The 23,974-nt window shown below is 39.9% G+C and overlaps 2 protein-coding genes across 15 annotated transcripts in view; one reads left to right on the top strand and one right to left on the bottom strand.

Moving 5' to 3' along the window:
• The window catches only part of CEP126 (centrosomal protein 126), a 97,497-nt gene extending 93,326 nt beyond the window's left edge, over positions 1-4,171 (bottom strand). For 4 of the 13 annotated variants that reach the window (XM_072821724.1, XM_072821722.1, XM_072821721.1 and 1 more), the window contains exons 1-2: positions 3,929-4,171; positions 930-1,049 (exon numbers count right to left, since the gene is read on the bottom strand). In XM_072821724.1, the coding sequence (XP_072677825.1) occupies positions 930-1,049; positions 3,929-4,083 (275 nt within the window). In that variant the 5' untranslated portion in view covers positions 4,084-4,171. Of the gene's footprint in view, positions 1-929; positions 1,050-3,625 lie in introns of all 13 variants that reach the window. The other 9 variants (XM_072821716.1, XM_072821719.1, XM_072821718.1 and 6 more) reach the window with 5 other exon arrangements.
• The window catches only part of ANGPTL5 (angiopoietin like 5), a 132,034-nt gene extending 108,741 nt beyond the window's left edge, over positions 1-23,293 (top strand). Inside the window, exons 1-9 of one of the 2 annotated variants that reach the window (XM_072821728.1) lie at positions 3,566-4,057; positions 8,657-8,797; positions 10,390-10,534; positions 12,166-12,269; positions 12,926-13,019; positions 15,186-15,286; positions 16,903-17,023; positions 19,063-19,248; positions 22,730-23,293. In XM_072821728.1, the coding sequence (XP_072677829.1) occupies positions 8,702-8,797; positions 10,390-10,534; positions 12,166-12,269; positions 12,926-13,019; positions 15,186-15,286; positions 16,903-17,023; positions 19,063-19,248; positions 22,730-23,049 (1,167 nt within the window). In that variant the 5' untranslated portion in view covers positions 3,566-4,057; positions 8,657-8,701 and the 3' untranslated portion in view covers positions 23,050-23,293. Of the gene's footprint in view, positions 1-3,565; positions 4,058-8,656; positions 8,798-10,389; positions 10,535-12,165; positions 12,270-12,925; positions 13,020-15,185; positions 15,287-16,902; positions 17,024-19,062; positions 19,249-22,729 lie in introns of those variants that run through there. The other variant, XM_072821729.1, reaches the window with a different exon arrangement.
• The last annotated feature ends 681 nt before the right edge of the window (positions 23,294-23,974 follow it).

Genomic DNA, 23,974 nt, shown 5'->3' with positions numbered 1-23,974 from the left:
AGGTCTCTGACTCCAGAACCCATGACTGTTTCAACATACGATTATGCATCTTTATTGAACACCTGCTGTGTGCTTTTATAGGCCCCCAGGTAGGAGAAAAACAGTAAGACACCAATACAAAACAAGAAACAAGCTTCATTAAGTAACTTCATTACACCAGACAATGAAAGAGTTAATCTAAGGAGAAATATGATGTCAGAAAAAAGTTACAGGTAAACAATTTTGTATTTTCCAAATGGGATTTGCAACACGCGTCCAATGATGTAGTTCATACACTCTAGGGATTTGCTGCTATTGACAAAATACAGACAAGGTAGCCAACACATTAACAATCCGTCTAAAAAACAAAATCTAATCATTCAAAGAAACCTTGAAAAATGGTATGCAGTAACTGGATGGTTTATATTTTTACTTTATTAGGCTTCCAGTTTAGATAGCTGTTTTTTTTTTAATGGAAGTCATTTATAATATTCTTTGCATCATATTTCTACCATTATTTAAATTTCCCCCCATTTTTGATTGGATAAATGATATATAGAAAAATTATATAGAAGTGAACAGTAAATTAAAATGAAATTACATTCCATTAGAGACTAAGTACTAATTTGTAATCTTTTGATTTAGTGTGAAAGGATATAGACAACAAAGAATGGAGCACATTTTGCAGCCATCCTATGACACTACGATAAGAAGTCCTATGATAAGAAAGGACTGCTAAGGTCCCGCTCAGGAATGAGTACACGACCACCTTTGTGCTTTAGGCAGAAAAACAATAAGAAAATTTATGAAGGCATACAAATGTTGACCAGTGTTTTACAGATAAAGCAAATGCCATGACTTAGGTTCATAAAATGCGAAAGTAGAGAAACTATAATTAATTTATAATGACTTTGAATTTCTACACTTCTGAAGAAAATACGATTACTTACTTTTTTCTCCGGTTTGATTCCACAAAATATTTACGTGCTCGATTTCGACATATTTTTTGTTGCTGCAGTAAAATTTGACGCTCTTCTTCTAAATTTTTCTCCAGATGTATTTTCGTATCTCTAATGATAGCACAAAGTTAAGGACATGGTTTATAGCTCCAGGGGATGAGTGTCAGTGCTGATAAATATAATTACAGCCTCATACTAAGAATACAGTCATTTTTAGGAAACAATACGTGTACACATTAGTGTTAGTTAGTAGTAGTATTCTGACTTGGGATGCCTGGTGACTCAGCGATTGAGCATCTGCCTTTGGCTCAGTGTGTGATCCCGGAGTCCAGGGATCGAGTCCACATCGGGCTCCGTGCATGGAGCCTGCTTCTCCCTCTGCCTGTGTCTCTGCCTCTCTTGTTCTGTTGTCTCATGAATAAATAAAATCTTCAAAAAAAATTCTGACTTGGTATTAGAACTGAACACATATCTCACTTTCCCTGGGATAAAAATTGTACTTTCAGCATCATGAGCTCAGATAAGGAGACTGCATATTTTTTCAACACTATGAACCTCTACAAATCTGCTAAATGCAAATCTGATTGCATTTCTCTTTCCTTTTTCTCTTAAAGTTCCCTGTCACATCCATGGTAAATTCTAAATCTCCTGACCTAGTATATAAAGCACTATAAATTGGTCTGTTTTTTCAACTTCAATTCTCAACCCTGCCCTGCACAAATCCTATGCCCAGATGCACGAAGATACTTACATACTGATAACAGAACAAGCCATGACATATCAGAGCATCATCTCTAAGCACATGCTTGGTAACTTCCCCTGTGGTTCAGGCCCACTTCAAGCAGTTCCCCTGTTTTCTAGAGAAAACCCTCATTGGATGACCTGACACCTTCATGAGTACATCCTATGAGTACATGTCTTCTCCACCTTTCTGTAACGCCAATGACTGGCATGCTGCTTAATAAAATCTAGCTGAACAATTTCCTTGGAGAAAATTCTCAGTACATATACAGGACAAAAGATATAAACAATTTCTCCTTAAAGTTTTAATGAGTCATCTTTGAAATACTTTTCCTTTAAAATGTCTTTCCTTCCAAAAGGTAAATTTGCTATACCTTCAAATACATGAAAAATATGAAATTCTATTTTATGTTGTTATTCTTTTACAATTTCACATTTATATTTTATTAGCTTAATTTTGGAATGTAGTACCAAGTGTGACTCAAGGTAGAGATGGTAAATTTAGACTCTTTTTAGAGGTCTGAATATGGACACAGGAGATACTAGAATCAAGTTGAGGGTTCTCATGTTGATCATTGACTAACAATCATCCTTTGATAGGGTTTGACTGTTAGTCTAGTTTATTTTAAGGAGAGCCAAGACCGGAGTATGTTTATAGGCTGGAGGAAAAGAATGCCATTACAAGTTGAAAGTAGATTTTAAGATGGGGTAATTTATAATCCAGAGGCACACAGGAGAAAACAAGCTATGTTAGTAAGGCACAGGTGAATAGATGGATGTTCTACCATAAAAGTGATATCCCATCAATGAACCTGGAAAAAAGGATGGTGTTGGGGGCAGGGGGTGTTGCTTGTGAAGAGGGGCTGAGAGCCTTCGTGGTGTCTACTGTCTCATGAAGTAGTAAGACAGTCTACTGAGAGCAGGTGGAATTGGTAAAGACCTCACACAGACATGAAGAGGAACAGACATCCCTGTTCTTGTTCAGGCGAAGCTGGAAACTGTTCAATCTGTGTGGTGCCAGTCTGTATTGTCTTGTGATTTTTCTCTGACAGCATTTTTCTTACTTAAGTGAAGGACAAGAGAAGTAGAACTCTAGTAGCTATTGGATGAAGCAGAGGAATAGGGGTGCAAAGGACCAAGGATGCTGGTGAGAGAACATGAGCAGGTAATTGAGAATAGGATATAAACCAGGCAGGGAAGAGAGGGCAAGATAAGTGCTAAAATAAAATCAAAGGGGAAAAGAGATATATATGAGAAAAAAGGAGGCACAGTGTGAAGGGAACATGAGAGACATTTCACCTTTTTTTAAAAAAGAAAAATTTAGGGATGCCTGGGTGGCTCAGCAGTTGAGCATCTGCCTTTGGCTCAGGTTGTGATCCCGGGATCCAGTCCCATATGGGGCTCCCCGCAGTGAGCCTACTTCTCCCTCTGCCTATGTCTCTGCCTCTCTGTGTCTTTCATGAATAAATAAAATCTTTACAAAAGAAAAAAGTATGTTTGGTTTTGTTCCTTTGAGGTACTATTAATTCTATTTACAAATATTTTCTCTGATGTTTACTCAGTGTTCCAACTACATCAATTTACAAAATTAAGTCTAGGACTATTTCATGAATGAAAAGGATAGAAAGATACACTCTGTCCATGAGCCATTGACCTTGCTTCATTACTTTCTGATTCAGACGAAATCAGGGTCAGTGCTATAGTTCTATAGGACTTCAGTGTGCATGAAAATACAACGTCAAGGGAACAAAATCAAATCCGTACACACCGGTGCTGTTTATTTCAGAACACATCTCTGAGAGCATGAGTTTTGGGGACCAGCACGGGCAAAGCTAGACCAGGCTAGCTGCAGGAGGCTCGGAGCACAGCTGCCTTCCTCCCTGTCGCCAGGTCTGCACCCCAGAACCCCGAGCAGGGCGCGCGCGCACGTCACAGCCTTTGCCTACTTGCTGATCCACCGCAGCATCTCAGGACAGGTGTCCAAGCGCGCTGGTGGGGATGTGCGGCAGCACTCTGAGGGGCCGTGAGCTCGGAGTCCAAGCCCGTCACCACCAGTCCCGTCGTCCGCCAGCACCGACGCCACCCGTCACCGCCCCATCGTCCTCAGAAAGGGTACGAGCGCCTTCCATTCCGAAAACAGAACTCCGCCCTGAATTCTGAGGAAGGCTGTCCCCCTGACCACCGGACACACCCCGGGTGACCCGCAGACCAGAGAATGAACCGGGGGTGTGCTAGCTTAACCTGCTAACCCGATTCTCGAAGGTCGCAAAGAGGTGTCACTTGTGGGGCTCTTCCCTCTGCGCAGCACCATTAACCAGGCAGTGCACAGAACATGGCCACGCTGTCTGAGCAACAGAGCAGCCCCCGCACCGCACGAGGTCGGTAGTTCCACGTTCCAGAGCATCTGGAACAGCGAGGCCCGGGGCGGGGGAAGCAGGGAAAAGGGTGGGGAGCCCGGGGGAGGACCCCGGGGGAGGCCGGGGGGGGCACCGACGGGGGAAACGGGCGCACAAGGACCCGAACGGTGTCGGGGGGTGGGGGCGAAAGGCGGGGAGGGGTGCCCCGGGGGAGAGTCGGGCGCTCACGGACACCCACCCGGCGCGCGGGGGTGGTGTGGGCACAGGCGGGGGAGCCCACCGCCCGGCCAGCCCGCCGTCCGCCGGCGCCCAGGGGCCAGGGGCCAGGGGCCCGTCGCCCACACCGCCTACCCGGCCCGCATCCCCGGAAGGATACAGGTCGGCGGCAGGCCGGCGGCGCCCGCGGCCCAAGCGGGGGATGAGGAGCGCTCCGTCGCCGGCGTCCGACGTCTCGGGGCCCCGTCCCCGTTCCACGGCCGAGCTCCGGGCGCCCGGCCTCCAAGCCAGCATCTTTCAGCTCCGCGCCGCCTCTCGGCCCGCCGCTGGCGCCTCCGTCATGGCAGCCTCGGCCTCGTCCTCGGGCCTCCGTCCACTCCGTCTCTCGGGCTTCGTGTCACGGGCGCGGAAGGCTTGGCCGCGGCAGCCCCGGTTCCCGAGCGGCAGCGACGCTGGCTGTGACGGCTGCGGCGTCGACCTTGCCCTGCAGTGGCGGAGAGGGCAGCCGCGGTCCCGCAGACACCGCCGCCATCTTGGCAACCAACGGACGCCGCGTCCTTGGCGACAGAAACCAGGGCGCCGGGCGGGGCGGGGCTACGCGCCGGACAGCCAATGGCTAGCGTGGGCGGGACCCGGGCTCCCGCGACCGAGTCTGCGCAGGCGCGGGCTTGTCCCTGTGTCAGCGCGGGGCTGAGTCTTCTTTACGCTGAGGCTGTAGTGGTGGGGGTGCGGAGCGGTGGGGGGATGGGTGGGATGGAGTGGGGGCACGGCCGCGGGGGTCGTCTGGATGGTCGATGGAGCACTGGAGCTCGTGGGTCTGGAGCTGGAAGTCCATCTAGCTTCCTGGGGCGGGTCTGGGTCCCCTGCATCTTCCCCGCGCGGGATGCTCTGCAGGGTCCTCCCTGCCCTGTGGCTGCCGGGTCTGCACGCATACCGTCTCGCGTCCCTTTCGCGTCCCTTTCGCGTCCCTTCTGGACGAAGTCCACATCTAAGGTGGAGACCTCCCGGAAGGTGTGCTGGGCGGAGTGGATCTCTGGGCCGCAGAGATTTTGGTTTTGCAAACTGAAAATATAGAAAAGAGGCTGAAATGCAATGAAACGCCGGGACACCTGCACCCCGATGTTTCTAGCAGCAATGTCCACAATAGCCAAACTGTGGAAGGAGCCTCGGTGTCCATCAAAAGATGAATGGATAAAGAAGATGTGGTCTATGTATACAATGGAATTTTCCTCAGCCATTAGAAACGACAAATACCCACCATTTGCTTCGACGTGGATGGAACTAGAGGGTATTATGCTGAGTGAAATAAGTCAATCGGAGAAGGACAAACATTTTATGGTCTCATTCATTTGGGGAATATAAATAATAGTGAAAGGAATAGAGGGGAAGGGAGAAGAAATGGGTGGGAAATATCAGAAAGGGAGACAGAACATAAAGACTCCTAACTCTGGGAAACGAACTAGGGGTGGTGGAAGGGGAGGTGGGTAGGGGGTGGGAGTGACTGGGTGATGGGCACTGAGGGGGGCACTTGACGGGATGAGCACTGGGTGTTATTCTGTATGTTGGCAAATTGAACACCAATAAAAAATAAATTTATTATTTAAGAAAAAGAAAAAAAAAAAACAAGAAAAGAGGCTGAAACTGTTTGTTGGAACTCAGTATAAAAGAACATATAAATTCCGACTGTGTTAGCCAGGGTTTGTTTGTTATTTGTTTTTTAATGGAAGAACTCTCAGATTGGAAGCAAAATGTACAAACCAAATAAAAATCATCCACCCACCATTGAAATGGCTCTGCCTTTGTGAATCAGGTATGTTCATTTTTAAACTTCAAATAAACTTTTCCAGTTGAAACTACTTAAAACGGTTTTTGCAAAGTTGTATGCAGTTACTCAAATTGAAATGTAATCTGGTGACTGAGATTTTAAAATGCCACAACAAATCCAGCTTTTATTTATTTATTTATGATAGTCACAGAGAGAGAGAGAGGGGCAGAGACACAGGCAGAGCACCGGGAGCCCAACGTGGGATTCGATCCCGGGTCTCCAGGATCGCACCCTGGGCCAAAGGCAGGCGCCATACCGCTGCGCCACCCAGGGATCCCTCCAGTTTTGATTTAACACACAAAACACGTGAGCTTCCTTCAGGACAAAGCCAAGACAATAGAATATATAACTTTTAGCAGGGAAAGGCCAAAGGTGTATCCATAGACCATTGGCTATCTTGGCAAGTTTTAAACTGGCCTAGCCACGACATTGACCTTGATTCTATTCCCATTGCTATCATCACAGTTCTGTTTCCCTGGGGCTATTCAGAAGATTTTTTTTTTTTTTTTAATTTGAGAGAGTAAGAGACAGAAAGCACAAATGAGGGGAGTAGTAGAGGGAGAGGGGAAAGCAGACTCCTCACTGAGCAAGGAGCCCCATTTCCGGACTTGATATCAGGACCCTGAGATCACAACATGAGCTGAAGCCAGACATTCAAGTGACTGAGTCAGTCAGGCACCCTAGAAACGCCCTAGAAGTGTTCAGAATTTTAAACCTTGAACCAGTGAAAGGTGTTGATGAATGGTTGTGGGCAAGTGGGTGAAATGGTTGTGTTCCAAGTAAGGGGAAAAAAAAGTCAAATGTAACTCTGTGATTTGGGGCTGGACCAAGCAGATGAAGGGCGTTGCTGTTTCCTAAAATGGGGAGGGACAGGCTGAAGGCACAAAGAGTAAGATTTGGGTTTCAGACATGACCTAGATAGGAGATGCCTAGGAGACACCCAACTTCATGAACACACATCATAAATTGCTAACAATGTTTATGTAAGAAGCTAATAATAGCCCCTTTATGGTTACAAAGCATGTTCACATTATTTATTTAATCTGAATAGTATAATAACCTTGTGAGTTATGCAAAGCAGCCTGTGGTGGACAATTTCCTGAGCTTTCACTTTCATCTTGGTGGAGGCTATTTTTTTTTTTTTCCATCTTCTGCAAAAGTATTTTCTTGCTCCAGTAAGAATTTCCTGGATTTGTCTCTGGGAAAGCTGTGAACAAAGAATTTTAACATCTGGCTGATTTAAAATGACTGAAATTCTGTCATAATCATTACAATTTCATAAGACTTCAACTAGAAATTTAAGATTAAAGATAAGTGCTCATCTGCTCCTAATACAGATGATAAAGGTCACCGATATTGTCAGCAATGTTAGAGCTGCATTATAGATCAAGCCAAATCATAGAAAATACTAACACCTTACACTGGAGTGCCTAATTTATCCTAGACGCTGTGCTAAGTGCTTATGTATGTAAAATCACTGAATCCTCAGCATAATCCTCCTCCACAAAGGAAGTAGTTAAGCTATGGTAAGATTATATAACTTTGCCAGAGGACCCAGAGCAAAGGTGTTGGGGAACCAAGATTCAAACCAGGTGGTTGGATTGCAGAGCCAGCACCCCCACCATCTCCTGCTGCCCCCAAAGAGGCTCTGAGAGGCAGAGAGAAGAGTGCCTGGGTTTAGACAGTGGGTATGAGGAAGCACAGTCAGAGGGTACATAATTGTTTTAAGACATTATTTCATTAGTATTGGAGTGCCCCAGTCAGCATCACGGGCCCCAGAAACACTGTGGTGTGGTCCCTGCCGCCTAACTCTTGAATGGGAAGAAAGACTCAGGAAAGTCTTGGATCCTTTCATTTTATTTAATTGTAGCATGGTGACTATTTAGGCATGTTTATATAATGAAGAGAAGGAATCGTGTTTGGGAGTATTTGGAGACTATTACAGACTGCTCAGTCAGCTCTCAGTGGTGGTATTTTTCAATAGTGATGGTTCCCTTACAGTCAGAATGTTTGAAGTTTTAGTAATATATATGTAAAACATACAGAGTGCTAGGAATTTGGCATTTATGTGATTAATACAACCACCACCGATAGCTAAATTCGGAGGAAGCTTACTTTACATCCGAATTAGCTGCCCTGATGTCCACATTGACTACATTTCTGCTTAGCATTTTGTAAAAACAGTTTCAATATAACATTCTTTCTGTTTCATCATTCATGTCTCCTTCTTTACTATTTTTATACAAACTAGTTTCCAATTACTGAGGGATATTTTATCAAAGGTGTTTTTCCCAAGGCCCCCCAAAATCCAACTCATAATCATTAGGTGGGCTTATAAATTCATGCTTTATTTACTTATGTATCTAGTTACTGCCTATATTCTAAAAGCAGGCATGTAGTGATTTTAAAAAGTTTGTGTAACTTAAAAATGACAGGATCTCTACAAGCTACCTTGTTTTTCATATGAAGGGTGTTGTTTCAAAGGAGCACAGAAACCAGTCAGTATTGGCTTCTGTTTTTGTTGTACACCTTCCAGGAGCTTTTAACTGAAGACTCTGCCCGCACTTCTTTCCACACAGAGCTTACTGGTATTTGAAGAAGTGTTTCATTTCTCCAGGAAGAATATGATGTATCTTTCTCAAGCTTCACTTTTATTCTTAAATACACTTATTTTAATTTGTGGAGAAGTTATACAAGGTAATTGTGTACATCATTCTACGGTAAGAATTTTAGCAATATTATTTTAGCTAGAAGTATGATTATATATCTCCAGGAAGATATATATTAAAAGTTTGAAAAGATTAATTGTGTTATCCAATACAATTATGGAAAATTAGAGTGTTTATTTAGAAATGCTGAGACTCTGCTTAATTTATATTATTATTTTTTTAATTTATATTATTTTTAAACTTAGGAAACCGTAAACTGAGGATTCACCCTTAACACATTTCTTCTGAAAAAAATTTTAAAGAAATTACAGGCCTAGGTTAAAAAGTAGCCGGCAACTTTCCAGTTAACTTTGATAATGAAATATCTGATAGGTAATAAAATATTTGCTTTGCTATTTAAAAAATAAATATTCTATAAGTTTATATTTAAAATACAGTCTTGTGAGTGGTTATCTAGGAAATTAGAAAATTTTATTTATTACAATGTCAGAGTGACACCTAATAAAGTGTATGCAATACTCTGAGTAGATGGGGATTGGATCTGTACATATTTAAATATTGGTTTATCATTTTAAATGTTATACAACGTATTTACCATGGTATCTATACCAGATTCCAAAGTTCCAAGGTTAAAGGAAGAATAAATTTTAGGAAAGCTGCAGAAATATTAATAATATAATTCTCTAAAATACTGAAACTTTAAAAATCTTATTTAGATCTGAAAAAAACATAGTTGTCACATAGGTTTTTGAAAACATTTACTATGCCAATTATTACAGGAGTTGAGAGGAAAGAGCAAGGAGTTACAAATAGGTCTATGTAACAAAATGCCAGCATCTTATTGGGCAAATACCTTTTATCATATGATTAGCTCTTTACCTTTCTCTCAATACCTAGGTCAAAGGAAGGTAAAACTTGTTTCTATTTTCTTTTAATTAACAGTCATTTAAAGTAGGTAACTTCTACCAAACACTGTTTTAATATTGGAAAGCCAATAGTTACCAACAGAAATAAATAGCTTTGGAATGGTAGCTGTAGTTGGCTCTTCATGATGACATCTGTTATTGATTTTGCAAAGCAAAATTCCATGCTTTTTTACTGTTATCACCAATGAGTACTTTACCCTTCAAATCTGTAAATACCTTTACTTATGCCAAAGCGACAAGCCTTCCACAATCCCCTTCCCTCCCCCAATTCCTAATAGCTGGTGGCAGAAAGTCCATTTGGCACAGAGGTGTAGGCATCTCAGGGAACCTTCTTAGCCATGTTCATGGAACTTCAGACTGCCGGATGCCTGGATGAGGGATAGCATGTGTTCAACATGGAAACATGCCACAGTTAAAGGTCAAGGCCATGGAGCCATGTTACAGAAAGTAGAGCCTAACTAGATCCTTTTGGAATTGGAAAACAAAAAGGCAGAGCAAAAATACTGAATAAACATATGCTTTTTGTTCATACCTAAAATTTACCTGTAAGGTTTATTTGTAGAAGTTTAACTGAATGGCTCATTGTTTTTTTCTAACGATCACCCTTGTGTGTGTCCTGAAATTTCACCTTTTCTGTGTATCTTCTTATTTATTATGTATTAGGTCATATAACATACTTCATGTATTCCTTTCTTATTTCTATTTTTCAATGTAAAGGATTCTCCAGTAGTTAATATTGTAGAAGACGTATCTAATGCAAAAGATGAGAATAAAAGTAATGATACTGTTTGTAAGGAAGACTGTGAGGAGTCATGTGATGTTAAAATTAAAATTACACGAGAAGAAAAACATTTCATGTGTAGTAAGTATTAAAAATGACTGCAACTATAAGGGTATATGATTTATTATTTCTAGGTTATGCATACAAGGAAATATACCTTACCTTTGTTTGGGTCATTTTATATGTACCTTGATCATCCTAGGCCAGAGGCTGCCTGTTTTTAGCACGTAGTAGGTGCTTAGTAAGTATTTGATGAATAAACGAATGAATCCTTGTATGTCACCCTGTGGCATCAGCTGACCACCGAGGGCAGGGGCAAGCCAGAGGGCACTGACAATTGTGTTTTATCAACCCATCAAAGGCTACTTTCGGGCTTCCATCTGAGCCACTAGAAAATGGCTCCTTAGTTTTGAGTAGGGAATTCATTAATACTGAATAGCTGTACAATAGGCATATTACCAAGTCAGCCAATTTATGTAGCAAAGCATAAAAACAAACTTTCAAAGTCTTGGTTTTTGTTTACAGCTCTTTAGTAATGGTGCAGGGATTTTTATGGTCTATGACATGCACACGGGGGGTGGGGGTGGGATGAAGAAGGGGAATGGAAAGGAAGGGGGTGATGACCTGATTCAGCTCCTACGGATGGAAACAGTAGGCCAGGATGTGCAACATAAGCATCTCTGGGCCCTCAGGTTGGCAAGTGCCCCATAGGTCCCTTAGACAGATACCTAACTCCAGGAGGAATCTAACAGACATTGAGAGTCCCAGAGTAAAAGTGGAATGAAGCTGGGAGTGGGGATAGATCTCAAAGATTATGAATGTGATTCTGCTGTGAGAGTGAAAATTAGGAATATAGAAATAATCTTTTAAAGAATAATGCATGTGATACTGTGAAGATGCTTTTGTAATAAAGGATCATCACTATATTTAGTCTGGGAAATATATGATAGTCCACGATTATCTCCTGATTTTGAGGGTTGTGCTATATAGAATGTCTTTGGTATAAGAAATACAGACTGAACCATCCAGGGACATCATGGCAGCATGCTCTGAAATGATTTAGGAGAAGTTATTTGTACTCTTCTGGCAACTCTTCTATGAATAAGATTGCTTTTAAAATAAGAAAAACATTTTAAAAAGGAAAATATATAGAAAAGTTCAATCAGAAACCAACCAACCAAAATTGTGACTAAATAAAAAAAAAAAACTGTGACTTATTGTTTGTGTATATGTGTGTTTGGCATTTGTTTATATAAAAATACATAGCATTAAAAAAAGAAAAAATACATAGCACTAATAGAACAAATTAAAATTTATTTAAGATTTATTTTGAAAATTACCTTGCATGATATGGATTATTGCCTTTTCCTTTCTTATATGGTAAAAATTGAGGACCCTTGGACCTCCTGCTTTTGTATCTCTTATCTTACAAAGTGAGAATTAATATTCAGAATGTTGTCTCTCTGTTACATCAGATTAAATTATTTGGGGATAATCTAAACTATTAGAAAGCACAGTTTCATTAAGATCATTGAAACAGTTGTTCCCTTTGTTAGTCCCGTGTTAAAAATTATACTAACTGGAATATTTAGATAGATTGAGATATTATTGTGTCTACATATTAATCCAAAATCATGTACAATTATTTTTCACTCTAATTATTTTCTCTAACAATGTAATATTTAGCAAACACTTTTTTATTATAATTTAAGGAAATTTGCAAAGTTCTATTGTTTCCTACACACGAAATACCAAAAAGCTGCTAAGAAATATGATGGATGAGCAACAAACTTCCTTGGATTATTTATCCAATCAGGTACGGATCTTTTCTATTGCGTTGTTTTGTACATATATATCGATAGTATTAGAGGCACAACTATATGATTTTTTAATGGGTTCACATCCAGACATGTGTTGCTTACTCTATTAGAGGCATCATAGCAATCCTTAGGCAAATACAAAGTCACTTGGAGAGGGTGCAGTGTGGTGGCAGATTTACAGGGACAAGTGACTCTTCTTTTTAAAGATTTTATTTATTTATTCATGAAAGACACACAGAGAGAGGCAGAGACACAGGCAGAGGGAGAAGCAGGCTCCCCGCAGGGACTTGATTCCAGGATCCTGAGATGACACCCTGAGTCGAAGGTACATGCTCAACCACTGAGCCACTCAGGTGCCCCTACAGGGACAGCTGACTTAAAGAAGTAGGCCCTCAGTGGCGCCCCACCCTGGAGCCCTGCAGCGTGAGAGCTGGACCAGGTTGGCAGGTGTGAGCCACCTGCAGCGACCCTACCTGTGGCAGTGCCTGGGTGGCCTTGCAGCAGGGGCCCAGGATGTAGTGTGGGGCAGTAGGTATTGCCATATATTGCAGAGCGGAGTTTGTAGGAGGCTTGTGGATGCCAGCTGTAGAATTCAGTGGAGGGAGTTTTGTTCAGATATAAAATGCTTTAAAGGTGGTGTCTGTGTGTTCAGGTTAATGAGCTCATGAACCGGGTCCTCCTTCTGACCACAGAAGTTTTCAGAAAGCAGCTGGAGCCTTTGCCTCACAGGCCAGTTCAGTCTCATGGTGAGAAATTTGCTATTTCAGACTTTTCATACTTGTCTTCAAATTTTCCTGGATGGAAAAACAAACAAACAAACAAACAAACAAACAAATTTTCCTGGATGGGTTGGTGCATTTAGAGGTTTTGTTTATAAAATACAGCTCGCTATTATCTAACAGCCTAGAGGGGCACAACTTGCTGGTAGGCAGACTTCAACCCAGACAGATGTTCTTTCCAAAGCTAGGAAAGTTTTCCAGTGTCTAAAAGCCACAGCTGCACACACATCCTGAATCTGTTGCAAATGGCAGTTTTATGGAAGTTGTTTCTGGACTGTCCTTTACATTTTATTCACAATTAATCTTCAGTTAGAAGAAAAGAAAATTTCAGAGTTCTTTTCACCTGTAAAAAGTATTTTTGATATGTTCCAAATATTTCAAATTGGGACATAAAATTTGAAAAGAAAAAGAAACTTAAGACAGAAATAAAGTGGAATCTAGAGCTTTTTGTAATAATATACAGTGTAGTAATTCCAAGAGGCCTACATTTCTAAGAAAAATATTGTATTGATCTTTCAAATATGAATTAATGCCAGAGTTCCAAGTAAAAAAATATTATTGAGAGCCTAGGGTGTGATCTTTCTTCCTTACAAAGGGAAGGAAAGAAACAATTACTGAGAATCTCCTAAGTGTCAGGTGTAAGATGGGCACTTCCATATGTTATTTTATTTTGAATTATTTTATTGTACCTCATGTATCTCTAAGGCCAGACCACTTGCCTCCCCATAACTCATGCAGTTTCCTCATTGAAAACTGGTAGTACTTACCTGATGCAGTTGTTGCAAGGATTACATGACTAAGCACGTGAAAATCTCCTCAAATATTGCCTGATGCACAGATGATAGGAGGGTTTGCTGTGAAAATGATCATCATCAGAGGAGGAATAGGCAGCCCAGGAAAAGCTAAATAATGTGTTCACATTTATTTGGATGGTGATGGCGGAGAGTGTATTCTAACCCAGATCAGTCCTCTCTTGTGGACTTCTATCATATCTCTGAGCATAAAGTTATAAAAGAATGTCTCTTAGCCTTTCAGAACAAAGGCAATAAATCTATATCTTCTGGAAATAAAGGGGAAAGCAAACAATCTTTTACAGCTAATTTTTTGTAGACAACATTTTCTAGATACGTACTGTGTGCCAGGCACTGTGCTAAGTGCTTTACAAAATGTCTTACCATGTAAAGTTGCCACAATGACACTACAAATTAGGCAGTATTACTATAAGGATAGAAGCGGAAAACCAAGCCAAGGATTCTCAGCTGCTCCTTAGAGGGCTGGGACTCTAACCCAGGCTTCTGGCTCTGGAGTCTCAGGCTTTCATGTGTTTGTTTCTCTGGGTAATAAATCACGTGTGCTCGCTTCGGCAGCACATATACTAAAATTGGGTAATAAACCACGTAAAGGTTGCATTCTATTACATTTATAAAGATAATACAAGGTAAAGTATCTTAGAATCCAATGTAATATCCATATCCACACCATGTTTATAATCCCCTGGGAAGTGGGATGCTTTGGAGAGGGTGATTGCAGGCGCTACAGTTCTAACTATTGGCTCAGAGCAGACTCTGGCCTCAAGCATAATTTCTTCATGCTGAAGAAAGGGATTTCCCGTACTCTCCCTTTGGCTCTTGTCATAGTGGTTCCCAACTAGAGTCTCTGAAGTTTCCAATAGTCAAGGATGTGTCACTTACAGCTAATCTACTTATTCATCTGGTTTATCCTTCCCATTCATACATATTTACTTTACACATTATGCACCCCCAAGCAAGCCTAGATTCCTGAAAGAGCATTATTTATTGGACTAGAGAATGCATCACTATGAAATAAATTAAATAAATGAATCCAAATGGAACATTTAAGCAGTATGGAGTACTAATCTCTCTCTCACTGTTAGAACAGTGTTATTATTGATGAAGGTTGATTGCAACATGAATTCCTTAATCCCATTTCTTTTGTGTATTTTCTCTGTTTTCTAAAATTGAAATCATTCTTCATTTCTAAGAAGTTAAAGTTATATTGTTAATGGAAATTATGCTCATAATTTCAAATAGTGCTATCAGATCTCTACAGTAAAATGATTAAGCCTTAACGTACACTTGAAAATATCCTAAATAACAAATTTTACTTTTCTAGGTTTAGATTGCACTGATATTAAAGATTCCCTTGGCTCTGTCACCAAAACACCAAGTGGCTTATATATAATCTACCCGGAAGGATCCAGTTACCCATTTGAGGTAAAGTTTTTCCTTATTATATGAAACAGGATAAGCAGTCTATTTAATTAATATTAAATTTTAATTGTTTTAATTTTTTTTGAAAATTTTAAGATAAACTGGTAGAAGTTCCAGTTTCAAAATTTTGGTTTTCTGAAATTCTCTGCCCAAACCACAAACCTGTAAGAACTTGAGACTCTTTCACTTTTCCATTTGAGATTTCATGTTTAAACTCTGAAGTAAATCCATATGGTGTAAGATCTTATATTATCTTTACAGTAAGCAGAAATATGCATACAAATGCCTGCTTTCATTAGCATGTGGATATTAGAAAGTAGTAGGGTGCTCTGCCTTGGTGCTTGCTAAAAAGTCTCCAATTTCTCTTCCTCTGAAGGTGACAAATGATTTTATGTGATTATATAATAAATTAATAATAAAAACCTTCACTAAAGTATGAGGCAGATTGAGAAAATCTTTTTTAAATTAAAATAATTTTTAAATTGAATAAAATAAACTATCCTCATGTCTATCTATGATTTCTGGAAGAAATTTCTATCAGAAATTCTCTGTTATTGACAAGATTATTTAGCCTAGTAATATTACATATACAATAACATATACATTACTTATATATAATATTGTTTGTTTACTCTTTGTGTATAAGAAAGTTCATGATGTCACTATCACACCTTATTGGTAATCTTCATTACACAATAAAATAATTTTTCTACTGAGTAGATATGCCAGTTTCTCATCTTGAAATCACTAAATTATATGGCTTTTTTACTAACATTATTTTTGACATCTATTAACAAGGTGTCAAAAAATTGGGATTTAGGTGGGAAATAATTTTAAAATTACCTAACTTGCTTCACTTACAGATTCAAAAAAAACCCTGAACATATGTGGAGAGGGAAGTCTTCTAATTTTTCAAGAATGTGTTGTGAAATTACCTTTTGAGGTCGTGGGAAGGTGTTGATTCCCTACCTTCCTCCACACTGCCATTCTCTGTGGGCAGGCAGTTTCTGATGGGGATGATTGCTTGCATTTTGTCCTCTGGGTTGGGTCCCTCAGTAGTCCTCGCAGGGGTATTGAGCAGGTGCCAACAGGGGCTTCCAGGAATACCTGCTGAGGTGGGCATAGAGCAGACCTTTCTGTCTGCTGACCCCAGTCTGAACACAGGCCTTTCAGGTGTCTGGAGGAAAGTAATCAAAGGCAGGCACACGGGCATATTTAATTAACACTTAAAAATCAGTGTTTTAATTCAAAGGAAAAGTTAATTTGCGAATACCTCATTTTGCTACATCACGTTGGTAGCATTACCACTCAACTGAAAAATATCAGTTGAGTTGAGGAATAAGGGGATGACCTCACAATGCTTGAAATGCAACCAACTTACATATGCAAACACATGGCTGACACCAGGGACAGTAATTAGGTTAATGACAAGTTTGTCTTATAACAAACAGCACTATGTCTAGGGATTTACATTTGAATATATTAATAGCATACAATTGCATTGAAACTTTTGGTGGAATGGTTTTCTCTTTCTTTAGGCTTAAGGGTGAAGCATGAGCTTTATGTCAATGAATAAAAATGATAGTATATAATTTTTGTGTTTTCTGGATCTGTTTTAGGTAATGTGTGACATGGATTACCGAGGAGGTGGATGGACCATGATACAGAAAAGAGTTGACGGGATCATTGATTTCCAAAGGCCGTGGTGTGATTATCTGGACGGATTTGGCGACCTTTTAGGTCAAATCTTATTTCTCCTCTTTTTCTTCTTTTTGGGATGACCCCTATAGACCGTTTCTCTGTTAGTCACATCATTAGCAAAAACAGCAATCCTTCCTCTCTCAAATTACTCTCTCTTCACGTCATATTACTTTAGAATGAATGGGTCTTTCGTTGGGATCTGGAAACCCAGATACCTGTTGAAATGGGGTTGAGTGAAAGTTCTGAGGGTCTTTATTAAGTATTTACTGTGTACCCAGCAGAATTCTGGAAGATGCTCTAGAACTATTTGTGGAATGAAACATTGTGTGGGGGGCAGGGTTGTCACAAACCTTGAAATACTTGGCGTGTGCGCTGTGTCTACGAGCATGCAGAACTGAGGTGTGTGGCAGGACAAACTCAAGTTACATGACCTGGGAGTAGTATTTTATTAAAATATCAATAAAAATCACTATGCTCAAAATTTGAAAACTGTAAACCCCAAAAGAATTCTAAAATCTATGACAGTATTACTTTTGCTGGCAAATAGAAATGCTGGTATTTCTGAACACTGCAGAATTGTAACTTTGTTGGAAGTTTTACATTTTCATCATTTTTGTGCTGTTATTTTAGGTTACTGTTGTTTTAATTCAAAAGCCTTAACATCCCATAATAACATCATCCCAGGATTTAGTAAATGGTGGTGTTAGTTCTGTTGCTATAATCCCTGCTGCATGCTAATGAATTTAGAAAGGATGTGAAATGTAATGAGGTCTGATGAACACGGCTAGATTACTACCGGGTCATGGAGTGCATGAACTCATGTATTGTGTGTTCTCAGCATTATCTCTAATTTTCTGCCATGTGCTACCTCCTGATTTTGGTGGTCACAGATCTACAGACTGAATTGCCATCTTCCTTACTTTATGCTTTTTTCAATGGGGAAATTATCTGAGTTTTTCTTTTTTTTTTTTTTAATTATCTGAGTTTTGAGACAAAGGTCCTCAGGCAGGCATACTTCATGTTCAAGTACAGACTGTACTTGATATATTTTTTAAAATAAACTTGGAATTAAGGAAAATATATTGTTACTTTATTAGGGCTTGGGTAGAGGGGCAAGATGGCAAAGATACTTAAAATGGAGGGTCATGGGCTGGACCCACCTTAGCTCTTGTACCCCGTTCTTTTCACTTCTAAGGGGGTGTGCAGTTGGGGTGACCATTCATCCCTGGGGGGGACATGGGATCTTAGCTAGAGGTTGACCGATGTGAGTGTTGGCACACTGTCCCCCAAACTCTTTGAGGTTTGTTTCCACAATACCCTGTACTTCCTTCTGTAATCTTATGATACAGCTGGAGGAATGTGTTTTAGGGCAGAGGCTGTGCCAGGGTGGGCAGGGGAAGGTACAAAGCCATCAGCTGGAACATGCAAAGGGTCAGCAGCCAGAACACTGAGTTCCCCAATTCATCCTGGAATTCATTTTCATCCGTTTCATTCCATCACACTTCCATTCATAGGTAACTGACACACTGCATTATAATGAAGAAATGTTTATTCACAGAGCATCATTCTGAAAGAAAAAGTAATTTCAGCTGAGCCTTTTCAGAAAAATCTTTTTTTAGGAGCTGGTGATCTGGAGGTTAAAATTCTTAACATTTATAAGTACACATCATTTTGTTACCTGCCATAATATTTCAACAGCTTTTTTGTTGACATATCTTAAGGTAAATCTTGAAATTTTACTTAGTCATTAAATGAATTTTTGAATTTATTTTGGTGAGATAAAAATATCTCACAGTCTAGTTATCCCCAGTCTAGAGAAGTAGAAGTGGGAAGATTACATATATATGATATGTAATCATATATATGATATGTAATTACATATATCATATATATGTAATTTTTGTAAATTAGGCAAACACTGATAATTCAAGCTAGGGCTATATAGTCTCTCAAATAATTTATGTGGGACATTTCAATGTTAAAAACTAAACAACTCCAAACATTCAATAATAAAGGGTTGTATTAAAATATATATATTAGTTGTATTAAAATATATTAAAAAACTTTTTTTTTAACAGGCGAATTTTGGCTAGGACTAAAAAAGATTTTTTACATAGTAAATCAGAAAAATACCAGTTTTATGCTGTATATTGCATTGGAATCTGAAGATGACACATTTGCTTATGCATCATATGATAACTTTTGGCTAGAAGATGAAACAAGATTTTTTAAGATACACTTAGGACGGTATTCAGGAAATGCTGGTAAGTTTTTTATTCCTCAAATTATTCAGGATATTTAAATATAGCTGACTCAGTATTAGGAGAAGATAAAGTAATGCATTTCTCTTGGTCTAGGATACATAACTGATAACAAATAGATTAGAAGAGAGAAAACTGAGCTTTGAAGCTGCTATGATCATTGAACCACTTTATGATTTTGAAGAGCTTATATTCTTTAAAACTATGTTATGGGTTAATTACAATTAACTCTTCAGAGTAGAGTCTGTGGAGAAGGCTGGGAAGGAATTGCTGACATTTTCATGTTCTGAGAGGTTGCATTTAGAAATCAGAGTTTTTTGAGCTGATCTCCACTCTTCTCACTTTCCAGGTAAAGGAGCCTAAAAAATTAAGTGACTTGCCCGTGAGTCCCAGGTCATCACACTTGACCCAGGGCAAGAAGCCAGGTTGATAGAACAACTAGTTTGGGGTTGTTTTTTCCCACTATGCCTTACTTAGTGCACTCATTTCCAAATAAATTTAATTTTTAAGAACTTCAGAACACTTCATGTTAACTTTATAATTTGATGCTGAAATTTTAAGTTTGAGATGATACCAAATTCAGCTCTCCTACTGTTGCTCATCTTGGTGCTTTATTGTGTATATTTAGTGTTAGAAATCAAAAAATGAGGGAGATGTGTTCCCAGTTCTTTAACTAATTATAATATAGAGGGGGATAAAGAAAACCGAAAATGTGGAATACTGAATACTGATAGAGCTTTGGGGGTTTGAGAGGGGGAGAATGATCCCAGTTGATTGCATCCAGGAAATCTTCCTGGAAGGGTAGTTTCTAACAAGGAGTTAATGTTAGATTCAACGTGGGAAAGTTTTTTGAAAGTATATGCTCCTGCAGAACCCGATTTAGTACGTCTGGGCCCAGGTATTTGTATTCAAAGATGGATATGTTGGCATCCTTATAGTTGAGAACCACTCATCTGTACTTGGAGGAAGGGATAGGCTTTTGGCAGATTAATGTTGGCAAAGACAGCGGCTTGAGTCCCGGCACAGCGGGAGGAAAATGAGCACAAATGTTGCCCAGTTTGGGTGGAGTCCCTGACATCTGAGGGGGTTAGCCTTGGGATTTTAGGGGAAAGTCTGAAATTCAAATCATGATGAAATTTTTAATGCTGCATCTGTAAAGTGTAAAGAACTACCTAAATATGGAAAGTTTGTGTGAGTTTCTCTATTAGACTAAGATCTAGTTAGAGGATAGGATTTACAATGGCACAAATGTTTTCATCACGGAGCCCTCAGACTTTGCCCTCAGAAAATATTCTGCATTTTCCCAATAAGGTTAAGTAATTTTCAACAGATGGCCACATAACACAATCAATATAAAGAAAAGGTGTCAATAGAACATAGAGATAGAACTTGATAAAACTAGGAGGTTAAGAATGATCAGGTACATGGTAGAGGTGAGCTGCAAATCTGATTTTGACCTCAGAGCAAAATAGAAATATGAAATTCAAACATTTGAGCAACACAGTTGTTCCAGGGGGACAAATACTCCTGATTCTAAAACTTGAGAAATCTTTGTTTGGTTTCTCAGAGAAAACCAAGTGTCATGTTCTCTAAGTACACTCATAGGAAGCATGGCAGTGAGTTTTAATGGGCTAGTTATTAAAAACAGACCTATGCATTATATTATACTATGTTATATTATTATTTTTAAGGATTTTATTTGTAAGTAATCTCTGCACCCAATCTGGGACTTGAAGCTACAACCTGAGACCAGTAGTCACATGCTCTACCGACTGAGCCAGCCAGACATCTCGTATGCATTATATTCTAAAAATCGTTTATTAAATGTAACCCAGTGAGAAGCACATATAACATATGATCCTTCTGATGGTTGGTCTTTATCCAGGGAAAGTATCTGTAGAGGGATCATATAATTTAGGCAATGCTCCTTAGGTGTCATGTCTCTCGTCTGAACTTCTGAGAGGTATAGCACTATGTGGGTGTTGAAAATTATATTCTCCCTCAAACACCTGTAATGTTGGCATTTCATTTTCTGTGATGTGCAGAGTAAGAAGCTGTAATAGTCAGCAGAGCTGGAGCATAGCATGGGCCACTGGCACTTAATGAAGTCCTCCAGGCTCCTCGAGTACCTGTCTCAAGAGATGCCAAACATTCAGAGCACAATGAAACAAATGTGGGCTTTGGATTCTTCAGATAGTTCACATAGCTTCACTTTAAGTCAATCTTTCAAACTGATTAGCAAAGGTGTTTTTGTTTTTGTTTTTGTTTTTATTTTGAGAGAGAGTGTGTGTGTATGCACAAGAGTCGGTGGGGAGGGACACAGGGAGAATCTCCAGCAGCGGCCCCCCTGAGCCCGGAGCCCATAGGCCGAGGCCGGGCTCGATCCCATGACCCTGAGATCATGACCTGAGCCCAAACTGAGGGTCAGATGCTCAAAGAACCACCTCATTCAGTCGCCCCCAAATTAGCAAAGTTGACTCATGAGTGAGATCTAGGTATAATGGCATTAATCAGAATCTTCTGTTTAAATGGTTTTAGTAAAACCAGAGTCATGCCTAGCTACTTACTTACATGGGCTGCCTTGGCTGGGATTTGCTCTTGCGGGTTTTTGTGACTGTCAGGGATGCCGTCCCGTGCTATCCTGTGTAGGCCTTGTAAACACAGTGTTCCTGTGAGTACTCTCCATGTGCTGGTGGAGAGCCACATCTCAGTAATGAAGCTGATTACATGCTTGAGGCAACTGGGTATTTATATAAATTTGGTGGCCCCTACATGTGTACCTAGAAATGTAAGCAGCTCATGGTGGCAGCTCCCTTTTTACCCATGCCTCTGTATTTGAGTGATGGAGGATGGTGGGGGCATGGAAACTTAGTCTGTACTCTTTATTATTATTTTGTAGAAATCATTCTTTTCTCTTAATTACCAAGTACTGTACACCCTTCCCCAAAGTATGACAGATCTGTACAGCATCATATTTGGCTTAAATTATCTGATTCTGCATAAAGAGCCAAATGCCTGTTTGGATTGTGATTTTATATCAAATGTCCACTCAGAGATGCCCATCATGCTGAGGATTTCATTTCCAGATCTTGGCATATTGCAATCTGGAGGAGAGATTTTATTTTATTTTAATTTTTTAAAAAGATTTTGTTCATAAATTCATGAGAGACACACATACACAGAGAGAGAGGCAGAGAGAGAGAGAGGCAGAGACACAGGCAGAGGGAGAAGCAGGCTCCATGCAGGGAGCCCAACGTGGGACTCGTTCCTGGGTCTCCAGGACCAGGCCCGGGGCTGAAGCCGGTGCTAAACCGCTGAGCCACCCAGGCTGCCCTGGAGGAGAGACTTTAATATGATATCTAGTAGAAAATAATTTAAACCTTAGCTCTAGATGTGAAGCTTTGTAACAACAGTCCGGAAAGGTCAATTAAGGTGACAAAAAGCGCCTTTAAATTTAGTCTTTAAAAATCCCTATTTTCACCAGGTGATGCGTTCCGGGGATCTGGAAAAGAAGAAAACCAAAATGCAATGCCTTTCAGCACCTCAGATGTTGACAATGATGGGTGTCGCCCAGCGTGTCTTGTAGGGGGTCAGTCAGTGAAGAGCTGCAGTAGCCTGAATAACAACACCGGCTGGTGGTTCAACCAGTGTGGTCTAGCGAATCTGAACGGCGTCCATCACTTTCCCAGGAAACTGCTCGCAACTGGGGTTCAATGGGGCACATGGACGAAAAACAGTGCACCTGTCAGGATTAAATCTGTTTCCATGAAGATTAGAAGAACCTACAACCCATATTTTAAGTAATCTTTTTCAAAATTTTAGTGTGTGTTCCAGTTATTTTTGATACTATAGAAAATATTTTACATAGTTTCTCTTTTTACTGGGTTTCAAACATATTAGCCAAAATCTAACTATAGATGACATCTAGGTGTTAAGGGTTTAATCAGAGATCTTTAATTTTGTAGAGTTTTCTAAAACATAGCTCAGTGTATGCTTTTTACTAACTACATTAGCAATATGTAATAAAATTTGTTTTAAATGAATTGTACCTTGTTTTCCTGGAGTATGTTGTCCTTTGAAAGCATTGTCCCTTCTCTGGAAAGCACATGTACTATAGTAGATTGTTAGGAAAATTGAAGAGATCATTATGCTTACTTCCATATTCATTCAAAATGGTTAACTCTATAATCCACAGATAATTTCTATTGAAGACCATGATAAGAAATAACTGCACAGATTAATATACACATGGTTTAAATACTTTACTATCTCCAGGTGATTCCACAATATTTTACAGGTAATAAGAGTTGGCTGCACAAATGAAGTCCTTTTTTATCACATTTTGTTGTGGTTAATAATTTAATTCTTGTTTGTAACGAAGTGACTGTGCTTTCCTATCCTGATCACTTGCATTCTAAAACACATTCTTAACTTTGCTAAGCCAGTGGGAATGGTAGAGTCTTCTCTAAGTGAAGGACAACAGAGGAAGAGCCATGACTCTGGTCTAGATGTAGCTCTCGGAAGAAGCATGTCCCCTCCACTATTTCCATGAAGTTGGGAAGAGCTGGAGTGGTGAGTGTCCTATGGGAAAACACAGCAGGGAACATCCTGGCCAAGGGTCAGGTATTGATAAAAGAGACAAGGGGAACAAGGATTAGTATTGAACAGGAAAGTACTTAGTCCAGAGTTAGGGTGATAGGCTGAGGTGGAAAGAAGGCTGAGTTTAAAA

Source organism: Canis lupus, chromosome 3 (assembly GCF_048164855.1).
Source record: "Canis lupus baileyi chromosome 3, mCanLup2.hap1, whole genome shotgun sequence".
Taxonomy (NCBI): Eukaryota; Metazoa; Chordata; class Mammalia; order Carnivora; family Canidae; genus Canis; species Canis lupus.
This window is presented reverse-complemented; position numbering and strand designations above follow the sequence as displayed.